Source organism: Hippoglossus hippoglossus, chromosome 5 (genome assembly GCF_009819705.1).
Source record: "Hippoglossus hippoglossus isolate fHipHip1 chromosome 5, fHipHip1.pri, whole genome shotgun sequence".
Lineage (NCBI taxonomy): Eukaryota > Metazoa > Chordata > Actinopteri > Pleuronectiformes > Pleuronectidae > Hippoglossus > Hippoglossus hippoglossus.
Genome location: NC_047155.1, coordinates 11,701,654 through 11,715,033, shown reverse-complemented (window position 1 = coordinate 11,715,033; position 13,380 = coordinate 11,701,654). Strand labels below are relative to the sequence as shown.

At 41.9% G+C, this 13,380-nt stretch overlaps 1 protein-coding gene across 1 annotated transcript in view; it reads right to left on the bottom strand.

Annotated features, from left to right (window-relative positions):
• Positions 1-128: 128 nt before the first annotated feature.
• foxj3 (forkhead box J3) overlaps positions 129-13,380 on the bottom strand; it is an 81,847-nt gene continuing 68,595 nt past the window's right edge. The window contains exons 6-12 of the mRNA XM_034585370.1: positions 12,658-12,786; positions 10,193-10,361; positions 6,463-6,957; positions 5,775-5,876; positions 5,010-5,201; positions 4,789-4,887; positions 129-4,626 (exon numbers count right to left, since the gene is read on the bottom strand). Coding sequence (XP_034441261.1) covers positions 4,514-4,626; positions 4,789-4,887; positions 5,010-5,201; positions 5,775-5,876; positions 6,463-6,957; positions 10,193-10,361; positions 12,658-12,786 — 1,299 coding nt within the window. The 3' untranslated portion in view covers positions 129-4,513. The remainder of the gene's footprint in view (positions 4,627-4,788; positions 4,888-5,009; positions 5,202-5,774; positions 5,877-6,462; positions 6,958-10,192; positions 10,362-12,657; positions 12,787-13,380) is intronic.

Here is a 13,380-nt window from a genome sequence, read left to right as displayed (position 1 = left end):
TGATACGTCAGGTTTTCTCTTTCGAGTCTTGATAAGTCCTTTTTGTGCTTTTGGAAAATCGCTGCGTCTGCTGGTTCTGTTGTCGAGACAAGTTCTCAGGTGAAAGAAGCTCAAGCAGCACATTATTCCACAGTGAAGTTACCATATTTTATTTCTTTTAAGTGCCATTCATGCATATTGGGGAAGGGGGGTGGGGTGGGCGGTGGTATAGACAATTCTAATAACACTTGAGTTATTTTACAGCACTAAACGAATACAAAGAGTAGCTGTGTCACCTCATCGGACAACAAAAGTAATAAACCGTGCAATAAACAAAAAAGGACAAATAGGAGGAAAAAAAATACAAGAAATGACAAAGACAAAATCAAAACAAAAAATAAAACACAAACCAAATATATATTATCAACACTGAAACACTGAATGTAGAACCATAGTACAGGTAAAAGGTAGTGTCACACAAAAAGCCAACGCATTTTCATCACATATATACAATATAGATATATACATACTGTCACCCTCTGATTGGACGATAACAAAATACTCTATTCTTTTCCCTCCTCTCTTTTGTGAAGAAGACCCACCCCCTGTCTCCAGACCCCACCCCCAAGAGGAAAAAAGGGATGATTGAAAAGACATATATATACAAGCACGACACACCAGCACTGAATAAAATAGGCCCCGATCAGCAGTACTTGTTGGCAGTTCTTTCCCATATTGTAACAAGGCTTTTTTTTTTTTTTCATCTTTTCATCTTTTTTTTCCGCAATAATAATAATCTCTCTGGCAGGTACATGTCCAGCGGTATTTAAAACCTAAATCATCTTTTAGAAAAAAAGAAATTCAACTCACACAAGCAAACACACACAAACACACACACACACACACACACACATACAGACCAAATGTAAAATTGTGATTGTGATCCAGTCATTGTCTTCACCTTTTTCCCCCTTTTTTTTTTTGAATAGCCGCAACCGTTTTTTTTCTTCCCTCGGGCTGATGTGCTCAAATGGCAGCTCCACGTTCACGTGTCTTCACCTGGAAGAGCCGAACCTCTCGTCACCTTCCGCCAACCCAGGACTCACAGGATGTTCACGGTTTATTTCAGCTCGTAGAGTCCAAACAAATACACACCGCTGCTCTTTTTTTCCCCACTGCCGTCTTCGGTTGCAGTCCTTTGATCCACACTCACCTTAAAAAAAGTCATGATTGGGGTCAACTGATTAAAGGATCATGTCCGAACACTAGGTATGAAATTCTGGCAGTAGAACAAAACTTTAAAAAAACTCGTAGTTGAGATCCACAGGCGAGGATTGGCCACGTGAGGTGGAGGAAGCGGGGGTGAATGATTGGTAAGAAAAACAACAACAACAAAAAAGAACATTAGCTGAAAATATAAAAATGAACGGCAGTATCAATTGAAAGAAGAGAATATGACTTCATGGTTCAAAAGAGAGATCAACAGTGTCAAACCGGGCTGGTTCTGTGTTGAAACGTATGGTTCTGTAATATCCAATAAAACAGAGACTTGAAAAGTGCCTGTTCTCACAATAACAAAAGACATTATGCAATATCATTAAAAAAAATCCATGATTGTCATCCAGATATTAAAACAACAGTCACTACGAGAGTCCTGGCAGATGAATTGTCTTAAGGTCAAAGTTTTGGGGAAATAACCTCATTTACCTTCTTTCTTACTGAAAACACACTCATGTCTGTACTGCAAATATGAAGCTACAGACTGATGGTGGAAAGCTTAGCTTAGCCTAGCATTCATTTCCCAGACTTTGTGCTAAGCTTAGTGAATTTGTTGCCTTTACACCTTGACTGTGAAACTTGAACTTTCCTGTATATGTACATACGTCAAATTGTACATATCCATCGTTCATATTACACAGATTTTATACTGTTCCCTTGGGTTATATTTATGCTTATGCACATACAAACTACAGCAAATTCAATGTATGTGCAAACCTACTTGGCAATAAACCCTGATTCAGACCTTTTATTACCTTTAATATTGTGTAGGACTTTTACTATGCCTGACCAAAATCCTGCTTCACAGATGGCTGACCTGAGAGGTGTGAAGGCCTCTGCAGGAATACTTTAGATTCAATGATTTATATTTTGTGTTGGGCATAATATAACTCATACACAATATCAAAAGGTATAAAAAGGTGTAAACGTAACAAATTCACTGACACTAGCAGTCTCCTTTCTGTAGCTTCATATTTACATGTGAGTGGTGAAAGCATTTAGTTACTTCTTTAAACAGGGACACACAGTGTTATAGATGCAAAGCACCACACACACAGCTCAGCAGTTTCTCATCATCGAATGTAGACAATGCCCCATATTTGCCACTAGGGGTCAGATAGTCTCACTGTGGGAGTGAATTGCTACTAGAACCAGGAGGTGCTTTGCATCTTTAAAAACGGTTAAGGTCAACAAAAAGTAAGAGTGTGCAAAGGGCTTTTTGTTTTCTAACATTGTGTCTCAGACATTCAGCTCCGGGCTGATTGACGAGTCACTTGTTACAGGACACAGAGGAAAAGTTTCCACAACCACTGATCTCCCTGTTCTGTGCTTGAGAAACCCCTTCTCATTAAAACACAAAATCTCTAATCTAGTCTTTAAATCACTGTGTGCATCTGCTTTTGTGCTCATAGATAGTACAGAGATGATTGCATCATAGCCCTAACTTTACAATAAAACCAAAACGCTCACACGCTCACACACACTGACACACACACACACACACTGCATGTACTGTATGAATCACATTTCTCATTCTGTTATGATTGTATAATAGCAAACTCAAATGAGTTTTTTAAAAAAAGACTCAAATCCATAATTCAAATAACACTGAAGGTAGCATCAAACTCTTTTTGACGTACACAATGTGACTTTGGATGAAAATCAAAGTCGAGTTCTACATCTGATCATTAGTTTTCCACAAGAGCTTCAGTGAGCTTTCTATTGGTTTCTTTTTGTCTCTCAACTGTTTCAAGTCAGTGAGGCTTAAAACAATTACTCTAAAAATTGCCAACCTGATCTTATTTTGTTATTATAATTTAGTATAATTGGATTTCGATACAAATGGATGTTTTAAACTTTTTTGGGGGGGAAATATGATTAATGGCTTTTTATTGGAAAATTAAGATGAGAAGATTCAGTGTATACAGAGCTACAGGCAGAGGATGGGCAGCTTAACATGGTTTAACAAAATCCACCAATCAATCTAGTCCGTCTTTCATTCAAGAATTATGATTATATTTGCTGAGTCGATTATGACATTTTTGGTATTTTTGTGCTAGTTTTTTTTTATTCTCACTTATTGGCCGACATATATGCCAATACTGATCGATCTGCGATAAACTGAGACCGGATGAAAGTTGTCGGTCCAAATGTCGGTTGGACTCATTTTAATAGTTATTGACTGATGCTGGCTTGTTTGAGGATCAATTGGCTTCTCGTGTAAAACTGATGATTTTAACCATTAAAACTTTAATGTTATGACAGCTTCTGATTGGTGGAGCAAATATAAACGACACAGAGAAACTTAACATCCGGTTCCTTTGAGTTCAATGAAGTTTTAAAAAAGACAAAATGTCTGACTTCCCTGGTATCACAATCGACTCACACTCACCATGTTCACTCATCTTGATGTGCTTGACACAGAAAACTTAGAAAATGTAATCCCATTACCTGTCTGCTGCAGTGAGCCTGATCACATTGGTTGGTTGTGAAAACAGATCACAACACTCTCTGTGATCTCTCTCTCACTATCTCTCTCCCTTGGTTTGTTTAATATCAAGCCTTAAACATTTAACACCCTGTACAAAACCTCAGTTATTGTAAACCTGACTTTCACCACCGATTCAGCCACAGTGGGGCTTTCTCTTTCTCCCAAAAAAGTGACCAACAAGCACCTTTACATTACTCAGAGACGGCCTGTGTTTCCTCAAAACAAATTTTAAAAAAAGACAAGGCAAAACAAAAAAGAATCTAAAAAAGAGAGATAAACTCATCCAAGAGACAGCTGAGGCCAATGTCAACACGAGAAGAATTACAAGCTGAACACGTCGCTCAAATCACATAACAGTTACGGAGCAGGGGGTCAGTCGGGGGGGAGGGGTTCAGACTTTGGAAGGCTGCTGGCTGGGGACGGGGAGAGGGCTGGCTGAGGAGCTGAGGAGCATGTGGTTTAGACATGAATGTGTTCTACTTGCCTCTAGACAAGTATGTAAGCAATCACATTGACATGTCCGACTATATATGATTGTCTTCAAAGTTTAACATTTTCTATGTATGTTTTGCTTTTGTAAAAATGTCAGGACTCTGAAGTCTGTCTTTCTCCAAAGCGTATCAAATGTTCTGCATCCCACCCACAACGGCCTCTTTCTCCTCCTCCTCCTGCTGCGGCCTTTCAGCTCAGCCTGGCTTCTTCCTCCAGCCTCCTCCTCCTCTCCTTGCTCCCCATTCTTTGCAAAAAAAAAAGGAGGTCTAGGGGCTAGACAATGGAGTCCCAATCAAAGTCGTCCTGGATGTCGTCGGCTGGCATACGATGCATCTGGAAGTTTCTGGTAGGTATCATGTGCTGCTGGTTCATCTGTGCGTGGTGTCCTGGAGAAAAACAAAGTGGGAAGGAAGAGTTAGGTCCACCCAGCTGCTTTCTTGGTCAGGGAAACTCAATGTGATGGTTTTGTATATAAACTGATCACATTGGGAAACTGAATGGCTGTAAGTTATCATGTTTTTCCACAGATAGATGGAACTTTATGTCACCTGTCATTGTGGGTCCTGCGCTGTTCATGGGGGGCATGTGGGGGTATCCTGGAGGACCCATCATGGACATGCTCTGTCTGGAGTCCATGTAGAGATTTCCTGAGGAGGGAATCAGAACACAACTTAATTTAAAACCACACTAATAAGAGAACCTGCAGATAAAATTCATAGGATGCATTAGAAAAAGATAATTTTGTACATTTGTGTACTGGCTGACAAACCTGTGTTGAGGTGCTGGCTGGGTTTGTTGGGGTGCATGGAGCCGAGGCAAACTGAAGGCTGCACTGCCCCCTGTGGCTGGATTACACCGGTGCGGGCAAAAAACTGATTGATGGACGAGCAGAGGTCTGCGATCTGGGTGGGTTCCAGGGACCAGTTGTTCAACTCAGCTTGTCTCATACTGTCTCTTAAACCTGAGGAGCACAAAACATAACAACTTACATTTAAAAATACAACTAGCTGCATCAGTCTGCACTTAAATACCTTTGTGACAGTTAAATGTATGTAGCTGCACCCGTTGACTGTCCAGAGAATATAAATTTAGCAAATGAGAAATTAATTTTCTAACAAGAAGCAAAGACTTAGCTGCAATATATATTCATTATGTCAGTAACCTTCAGTGGGTGATACTTAAAAAACATCCTACCTTGCAATCCTAGACTGTAATTGGATAAACTGACCTGCTGAGCTCTGTGTTTTGGTAATTAAACTTGAAGGCAGTGTTATTTAATTGAAGAGCTCAGTTTAATTAAACTCATAATCAACTCCACAGTGTCAACACTTGAGGACTCAATCAAAAGCTTGGCCAGCGCTGTTCTATCAGCTCCTGGCTCCAAATGTTTGTTTCTTCTGATCATGCGAGAACACAGGAGAAACATCTGACACAGAAAATCAAATATCACCATCTCAAACTTGTGTTTATTTCATTAGTATTTGTTTAGTATTTGTAAATGCAGTGAGATCTGTTCATAGCATCCAAATCGCACCTTGGAAAGGTGAAAGGTCGACATCAGCCCAGTTGTAGCTGCTAGCAATACGGCAGCTTTCTTTCAGTGCATCCAGATTTGGATACCAGTCAGACAGTAAACCTGTAAAACACACACACACTCAAACTGTTACTCTGTTTAACATTACAAGATGGAAGATGTGAAGCACAAGTGATTTTTGTTCCAACATCAACTTCACTCGTGGGACAAATACAGATTTAGTCCTAATTACATTATTATTGGACAACTACACAATGATTGATTCTGTAATTGTTATTACCTATGGGTTAGGTGATGCATGCAGATGATGGATTTTCACTGTAGTCACATTTTCAAAGCCATGCAGGCAATCTTTTAGTGCCAAATGAGTAAGACGGTAATGCCAAATATAACCGTTATTCAGGCTTTTAAACAGAGCAGTACTGCGCTAAGGCCACTAGGAGGAGTCAGTCGACTCTGTATCGGCACTAAAGTCTCTGGATGCAACATTGCTTTGTTCTCACAAAAGCAAAGATAATCAATCAGAAGATGATTTACTGTTATGTACCTAAAACAATTTCTCAACGCTTTATGGTTAAAGATAAGGCCCGACACTCGTGAACACGTCGTCTTTGATTGAAAAAAGGAGGAGACAACTAAACAATGACGGTGGTTCAAAGGCAAGACGATGACAGACAGAGGGTCTTACCTGGGTTGCAGGCCAGCTGTTGCTGGGTAGGATGGGGCTGGTGGGAGAGGCTCTGATGCTGCTGCCCGTGTTGAGGAGGGTGCTGGCTGTGCTGCGTGTGTTGGGAGGGGTGTGGCGTGTGCTGCTGCGGGTGCTGGCCGTGGGGCGGATGTTGCGATGGGTGCTGCCCGTGCTGGGAATGAGCAGCGTGCTGGGGGTGCTGGGAGTGCTGTTGGTGCTGACTGTGTTGGCTGTGCTGAGCGTGTTGGCTGTGTTGGTTGTGGGGGCCGCCGTGCTGCGGGAGGTGCGGCGCGTGGGGCGAGCCGTGGCCAGGGTGGGCTTGGGCAGGATGGGACAGGGGCACCTGGCCACTGTTGGCGGAGTGGCTGTTGGGGTGGTTGTTGGGTTGGTTGTTTGACAGGTTGTTCTGTGTACTTATGGTGCCACTGGGGGAGTGTTGATAGGAGCAGGAGGTGTGGGTCTGCTGGGATGAATCTGACGGTAATCCCATGAGACCTGGGAAACAAAAGCACACAAACACAAAGCTGAAACAAATTGTCGATCAAAAAATGATTAATCCACTGCTGCAACTCATGATTATTATCATATGGATTGAAAAGCCTAAGGTGACATCTTTAAACATCTTGTTCTGTGTAACCAAAAAACCCCAAAATAATTAGAAATGTAACTTTTAAAGTTTACAGAGCTGTTTAACAGAGAAAGCCAGAAATAGAAGCCAGAACAAACAGCTTGAAAAATCGTTTAAACAACTTATCAATCATCAACATTTTTGCCTAATTTTCTTTTGACTCAATGTTTATCAAGCACAAATGTCAACACGTTCTCAGGTGGAAGGATTTTCTTCTTTTCTCTGATTCCTTTTGTTGTAAATTGAATGTATGTGTGAAACGGATTTTACAGAAAAAGCAATTTGCAGACGTCACCTTGGGCTCTGAGAATCACTGAATAAAACAATTGACAAATTAATTGAAGATGAAAACGTTTAGTTGAAGCCCTGGTTTCTGAAAAGACTTTAAGTCCAATACAAATACCAGTCTCATGGTTTCAGATTTAGGTGAATTAGTATAATGCACTTTCAACACAAAGAGAGCCGGGGTCTTCAAATGTTAAAACACTTACTTAAGGTCATGTATCTTAACATCTTACAATGATGGAATGTGGTCCTCCTGTGTTTAAGTACTTCTACACTTGAGACAGACCAGCTGCCATTTTGTTGTATCAGGGAATGACTCAGCACCAGTTGTGACTCTGAGGTCCACGTGCCCGAGCTGCCGTCTCACACAGCTCTGGATCGTCTTTGACAAATCCATAGCGCTGCTGCGTTGCTCTTTAACAGACATGACTGGAGCATGAACATCTGCACACCCCACTGCAATCATCTGAGTGGTGGGGAGTGGTCTTAAGAGGCTCTGTCCTTCACAGCTTTGGCACAGTAAACCTATTTCACTGGAGTGCTTTTAGAGCTGACTCCAGTCCCGCACCTCCACAATCGGCACGTAACACTCACTGCAGGGGTGACAAAGGTGCATCTCTTATCGGCACAGAAAGCCCATTGTCCAACCAGGGAAATACAGAAAGCAATTAACGCAACACCAGAATAATAATGCGAGCTCATTACCTATTATCAAAGCCAGTGAATTAGCTCACTGTCTACAGCGGCAGAGTGTGAAATCCTCTAGCTCGATTATTTACGCTTTTTAATTGCTAGAGCTTGTCTGACTAAGAGATTTCACTTTTATGCACATAAAAAAAGGTAACAACTTTCAACTAATGAAACATAGATGATAGATAAGAGGAGAGGAACTCTTTGAAAACATTAGCATGAAATGCATTTGGTTTGTGAAAGTAGGTTATACACAGAAAGCTCAGTCTACTTTGCTCATAACCCGCTTGTCAAGTGCTCTTTGTTTATCAGTCAATCAGATTACAAGGAAAAAAAATGCATTTGGTTCTACAGGGATTCACAGGCTTTTGGAAAGCTGGGCTCTATCCACCACTACGTAGTATCTCATACAGGATCCCTATCATTATGACAAATTGAGCTCAAAGCCAACCGATTTACTCAGGACTCAGGGCTGCTTGTAACCTCTTTCACCTCTCGAGTGAAACAACAGCCTGCATGAGAAAACGTTTCACACATAACAACATACAGAAAACGTTCAAGTAATTTGAGGATATAAAGCAACACAGGTGGCATTTTAATTGTTAATTAACGATACAACTGTTAAAACTCGAGCCTTGTTCATAACTGGCATTAACATGTGTCTTGGTTGATCCGATCAAAAGTGGAAGTGTGAATGCACCCGAGGTGCTTTGAGGACGCATTCAGATCCAATTGCTCAGATCACATTTGGAGGTTGTCTGGACGGCAGGTGGCCACATTATTTTAGCATTGTGTAAGTGAATGTTTCTCAGTCCACATTAAAGAACCACCTACTCAACTGACGTCCTCACCTGTTCTCTTTGTCCATGACGTCTGTAAGTTTCGAAAAGCCCATAAAGATACGGTATATTTCAAGTGCATCAAACGTTATCCTCTTGGGCAACGTTTTCAACACATTTGGTCTTTGCAAACAGAAATTGTGTGTGTTTTTATTTGCTTATAGAGCCGGGACGTGAGATCCAATCATAAGTGGTCCATCTACACCAGTGGTGGGTAACATCCAGCCTTGAGGCATGCAAGGCTGACGAGAAGATTAATAGATTAAAAATCTTATGACGGTTATCAAGTTTTCCAAATCTTGTTTGGGTGCCCAACAAGGATCTTTTATAGAGACAATGTTATCAGGCAAGTTTGGCTGTGAGCTAATAGTCAAGAAGCTGAAACCTCACTCTGACGGAAAATTTGTGAAGGAGCCTTGTTGCAGCTGCAGAGCAGTAAGAACCGGACAAATTAAAATTCTTCCAAACTGTCAGTTTGTCTTAAAGAAACATCTTAGCGTGGATTACTGATTGGGCACAAGATATGGAAAAAACAGTGAAGGACACCGCAAGATATTTGATCCTTTTCACTCTGGCTTGTGATGAAACAACAGCCATAACAAAGACCGGCCAATTAGTCGTTTTTAAACATGGGCTCACTGCAGAGTTTGATACGTGTAAGGAATTACTATTTCTGCAAGCCATGCATGGAACTACGAAAGGTGAGGATGTGTTTGAGAACGTTTTTTTGGCTAAAACCAGCTGAGAGAGCCAAAGAGAAGCAGGCGCAGCCATCCCAACAGATGGCATTTAATGCAAAGTAAATAAAATGCATTTCTCTAGCACCTTTCACAGATACAAAAAGTTACTTTCATCAATAAAAAGTACACCAACGAAGCACAGTAAGAAAACATGCACAAAATATGAGTTCCACAAAGGGTGTTGTAAAAAGTTGAAATGGCTCTTGATTGGAGAAGGTTCCCCAGCCCTGATTTAGACACATGTGGAGACGCACTCTGACACCAAATGACGTACTTAGACGTAGAGGGCCTCCACATCCTTTTCCATGCTGCTCTGGCAAAAGACCATGAATATATTCAGTGTAGAGTTGCTCTATAGGCTCGTCAGCCTGTTGAAAATCTGTTCACTTCTCACTAAAGGTAATTAGTGGCTAAAGACTCTCAATAGCCCCAGCTGTTAAGAACAAACCCACATTGGGAAAATTGTTCTGAGAATCATCCTGTTCTTGATAAGTGAAGCTTGGCCTCTCCATTAGGTTTCCACTTGATGCTCCTGTGAGGCCACTAACCTTGTTGGCTGAAGGACTGCTCAAAAACAGACTTGTAAAGGCTGCGGAAGGAGGCACTGAGATCTTCAAATTCAGAGAACAGGAGCTGCTTGTCCCTGTCTGGCATGTTGTACTGTGGGGGCTGCTGGAGGCTCAGAGACTGGGACACGGGCTCTGGGTGAGTGGTCACCTGGGGAGATGATAAAGAGATAAAGAAAGCTGCAATTTAAAAAAAAAAGGGAACAATACTGCGTGCAAGAAAAAGAAGTTTACTGTTAAATTTGTAAAGGATTGTGTGAAAAAAAAATGAAAAAACACAGGCTACATCTGCGCCAAAGACTATAGGGTCTGTTGTGCTACTAGGAACACTGAGAAGTTCAGACATAGACATTAATAATACACATACTTTTCAAAGATACTCGCTGTGCTTATCTGGTCATGGAACAGCAGGAACAGAAAACCTCAAGAATATTTAATGAAAGTGGTGGTTTATGTGAACATATGTACATTCTGCGCGCACGCGCACACACGCGCGTGCGCGCGCACGCACGCACGCACGCACGCACGTTTCTGCCTGAAGAGGTGTCAGTCACTCAATATGTAAAGAACAATTACACAAACTGCAACAATCTCGGTCAGTGCTTACCACCTCGGCTCACACAACATTAAGAGAGCAACTGGAATGGACACAAAGTCAATACTCAAGTGGCCGAGCAAAATATATATAAATCAAAATCAATAGCAATACCTTGTACAAATAAGCAGCCATTTTATCCATGTATTTGTGTGGGCAGTCAATGTTATGCACTGCCACTGGGTGTGAGACAGCAAGCGGCGTTCTCGCCAGAAATAAGTTTGTCTACAAGATTCATCACAGCAAGGGCAGTGATGCAAAACAAAGCAGGCCCTGACCCGTGTCCACTGTGGGCTTGAGTTACGAGAGAGGTCAGGGCCAATTTTTGGTCATAACGTCTTCTCTTTCAAGATTTGGGCAAGCCGCTGAAGTGCATGGCTCGCAGTCTGGTTTGGGCAAGAGTGAAGAGGTGATAATAAAGCCGGAGTGTTTACTGTGAGCTGCTGCTTTGGCTGTGCGAGAGAGGGAGAGAGAGAGAGAGAGAGAGAGAGCGCACATCTATCAGGCTGAGTCGATCGATGCCCAGTGCCTGGAGCAGGGAGCACTCTAGGATGCAGGAGGACCACACCAAAGAGGGGGCATCTCTGGTGGGAGGACATCAGAGGAAGCGCTTCTCTTTGTCTCGCTTCCAGGAACGTGCACATTTTCCTCTGTTTCCCTTAACTCCCTTCCTGATGTTGTACTCAAGTGCATGTCCACCCTGAACCTCGGTCTATTGCTGTCTACCACTGGCTCCTCTGAAGAGAGCCTCCTGAGGCTTTCTGATCGGATGAAATATGTGATACAGTACACTTTATAAGTCTGGCAGTGTTTCATTCTCATTCAATTAGTGACCATGGCTCCCCCACAGCTTGAAAAATGTGGATAAAAAGAGAATTTATCATTCGGCCTTCACACTTTGTGCTAAAAAAACAACAGTTATACAACAATTATATAAATATCCTGTTATAGATATATCCCTCCAAGACACAGTTATGAGCTGCAACATCTACATAAATCTGAATGTCACAATCCTACTCGATTCTCCCTTTGAGGAACAGCAGGGGCACCATGTATTTGGCATCCAAGATACTGCACAGGAACCTTTGTAGCAGTGCATAACTGGGATTGGTTTTCTTAATACCTGTTTGACAGGAGTTTCTCTGTGACACTGAGTCTCTGTTTTGTGGTGTTCCCGAAGGTTCTGTCTTGCTCTGGCAGATAAAAGGTATCACTTCTATTGTTATGCAGATTATATTAAATTATATATGTCTTTCAAGCGGCAAAATGTTTCAACCCTGTCTGTTGTATTGAAATCTGTAAACGATTGGATGACAGATAATTGCCAACAGTCAGTTAATGGCAAAACAGAAGTACTTATTTCTGCCTTGGCTCTCTAACCTCTTCTGTTAAAGTCATTCCCCGCCATCTACGCGTTTCTTTTGGGTCAGGCTTTGAATCTTGACCAGCATGTAAAGTGTTCATTTCACTCCTGTTTCCACCGGCTGATAAACACTGCTAAACTCAGGTCCAGTGTCTGTAATTTAGATGGTTGTGATAAAACTGCGTTCATTTAGTCCAGTCTTTATTACTGTAATTCCGATTTCACCTGCCTGAGTGAGACATCCTTGAACTGCTTACAACTGGTCAACAATGATTCAGCCAAGCTTATGACAAAGTCCTCAAAAAGGTGGGCAGACACTTTATACAAACTCTAATAACTACAGTCTTATTATAGCATTAGAAAATTCAGGTCCTTGAGGTCCTTTTGCATTAGGTGACTTTTCTTTAATATCAATTTGTGCATGTCGAATTCGACCATTTTTTTTAACATCTGCAGATTGTCCATGTGTAGAAAAGTCCTTGGTCTTACCGGTGTATAGCTGTGCACACTGCCCACACTGTTGAGATTGACAGAGGCCAGACTCTGATCAGACAGGCTGTTGTTAAGGCTGCTTCTTGGACTGTCGCTCCCCTCCTGGTCTGTGTTGTACAATGCCACCTGAAACACATGCATGCACATTAGCTTTTCTCTCACAGAAACACAACCAAAACGCGCACATTAACGTTCCCAGTGTCATCTCCAGTCCTGCTGACTGTAGAGCATGTCAGCATTCCTCAGAAAGAACAGGTATGAAACTTATGTTGGTCCATAGCTGTAATTTATAATAAGATGTAATTTAGTATGGAAATGTAAAGCTTGAGCATGTGTGTATTTCTGTGTGTGTGTGTGTGTGTGTGTGTGTGTGTGTGTGTGTGTGTGTGTGTGTGTGTGTGTGTGTGTGTGTGTTGCTGACAAATCATGATAACGGAGCACTTTTTCCCCACTTTTTCATCAATGTGTGTGGGAGACAGAGGGTGCTCTTGAACACCCACCACAGTCACTAAGGGGTTCCAGCTGAACGTGTGAAGGGGTCTGGAGACAGCTGAGACATTCCCATCACTAAAGGTCACGCTACCGGCGATGTCAGCCACATCTGCTCACCAAGCGCAAATCCGTTTGGGACAGCTAACAAAGGATTTCAGTGCAGCCGAGACGCTGACCTTTCAATATAGCAGCGAAACTAGCCGAAGCACTTCAGGACGACAATCTTAA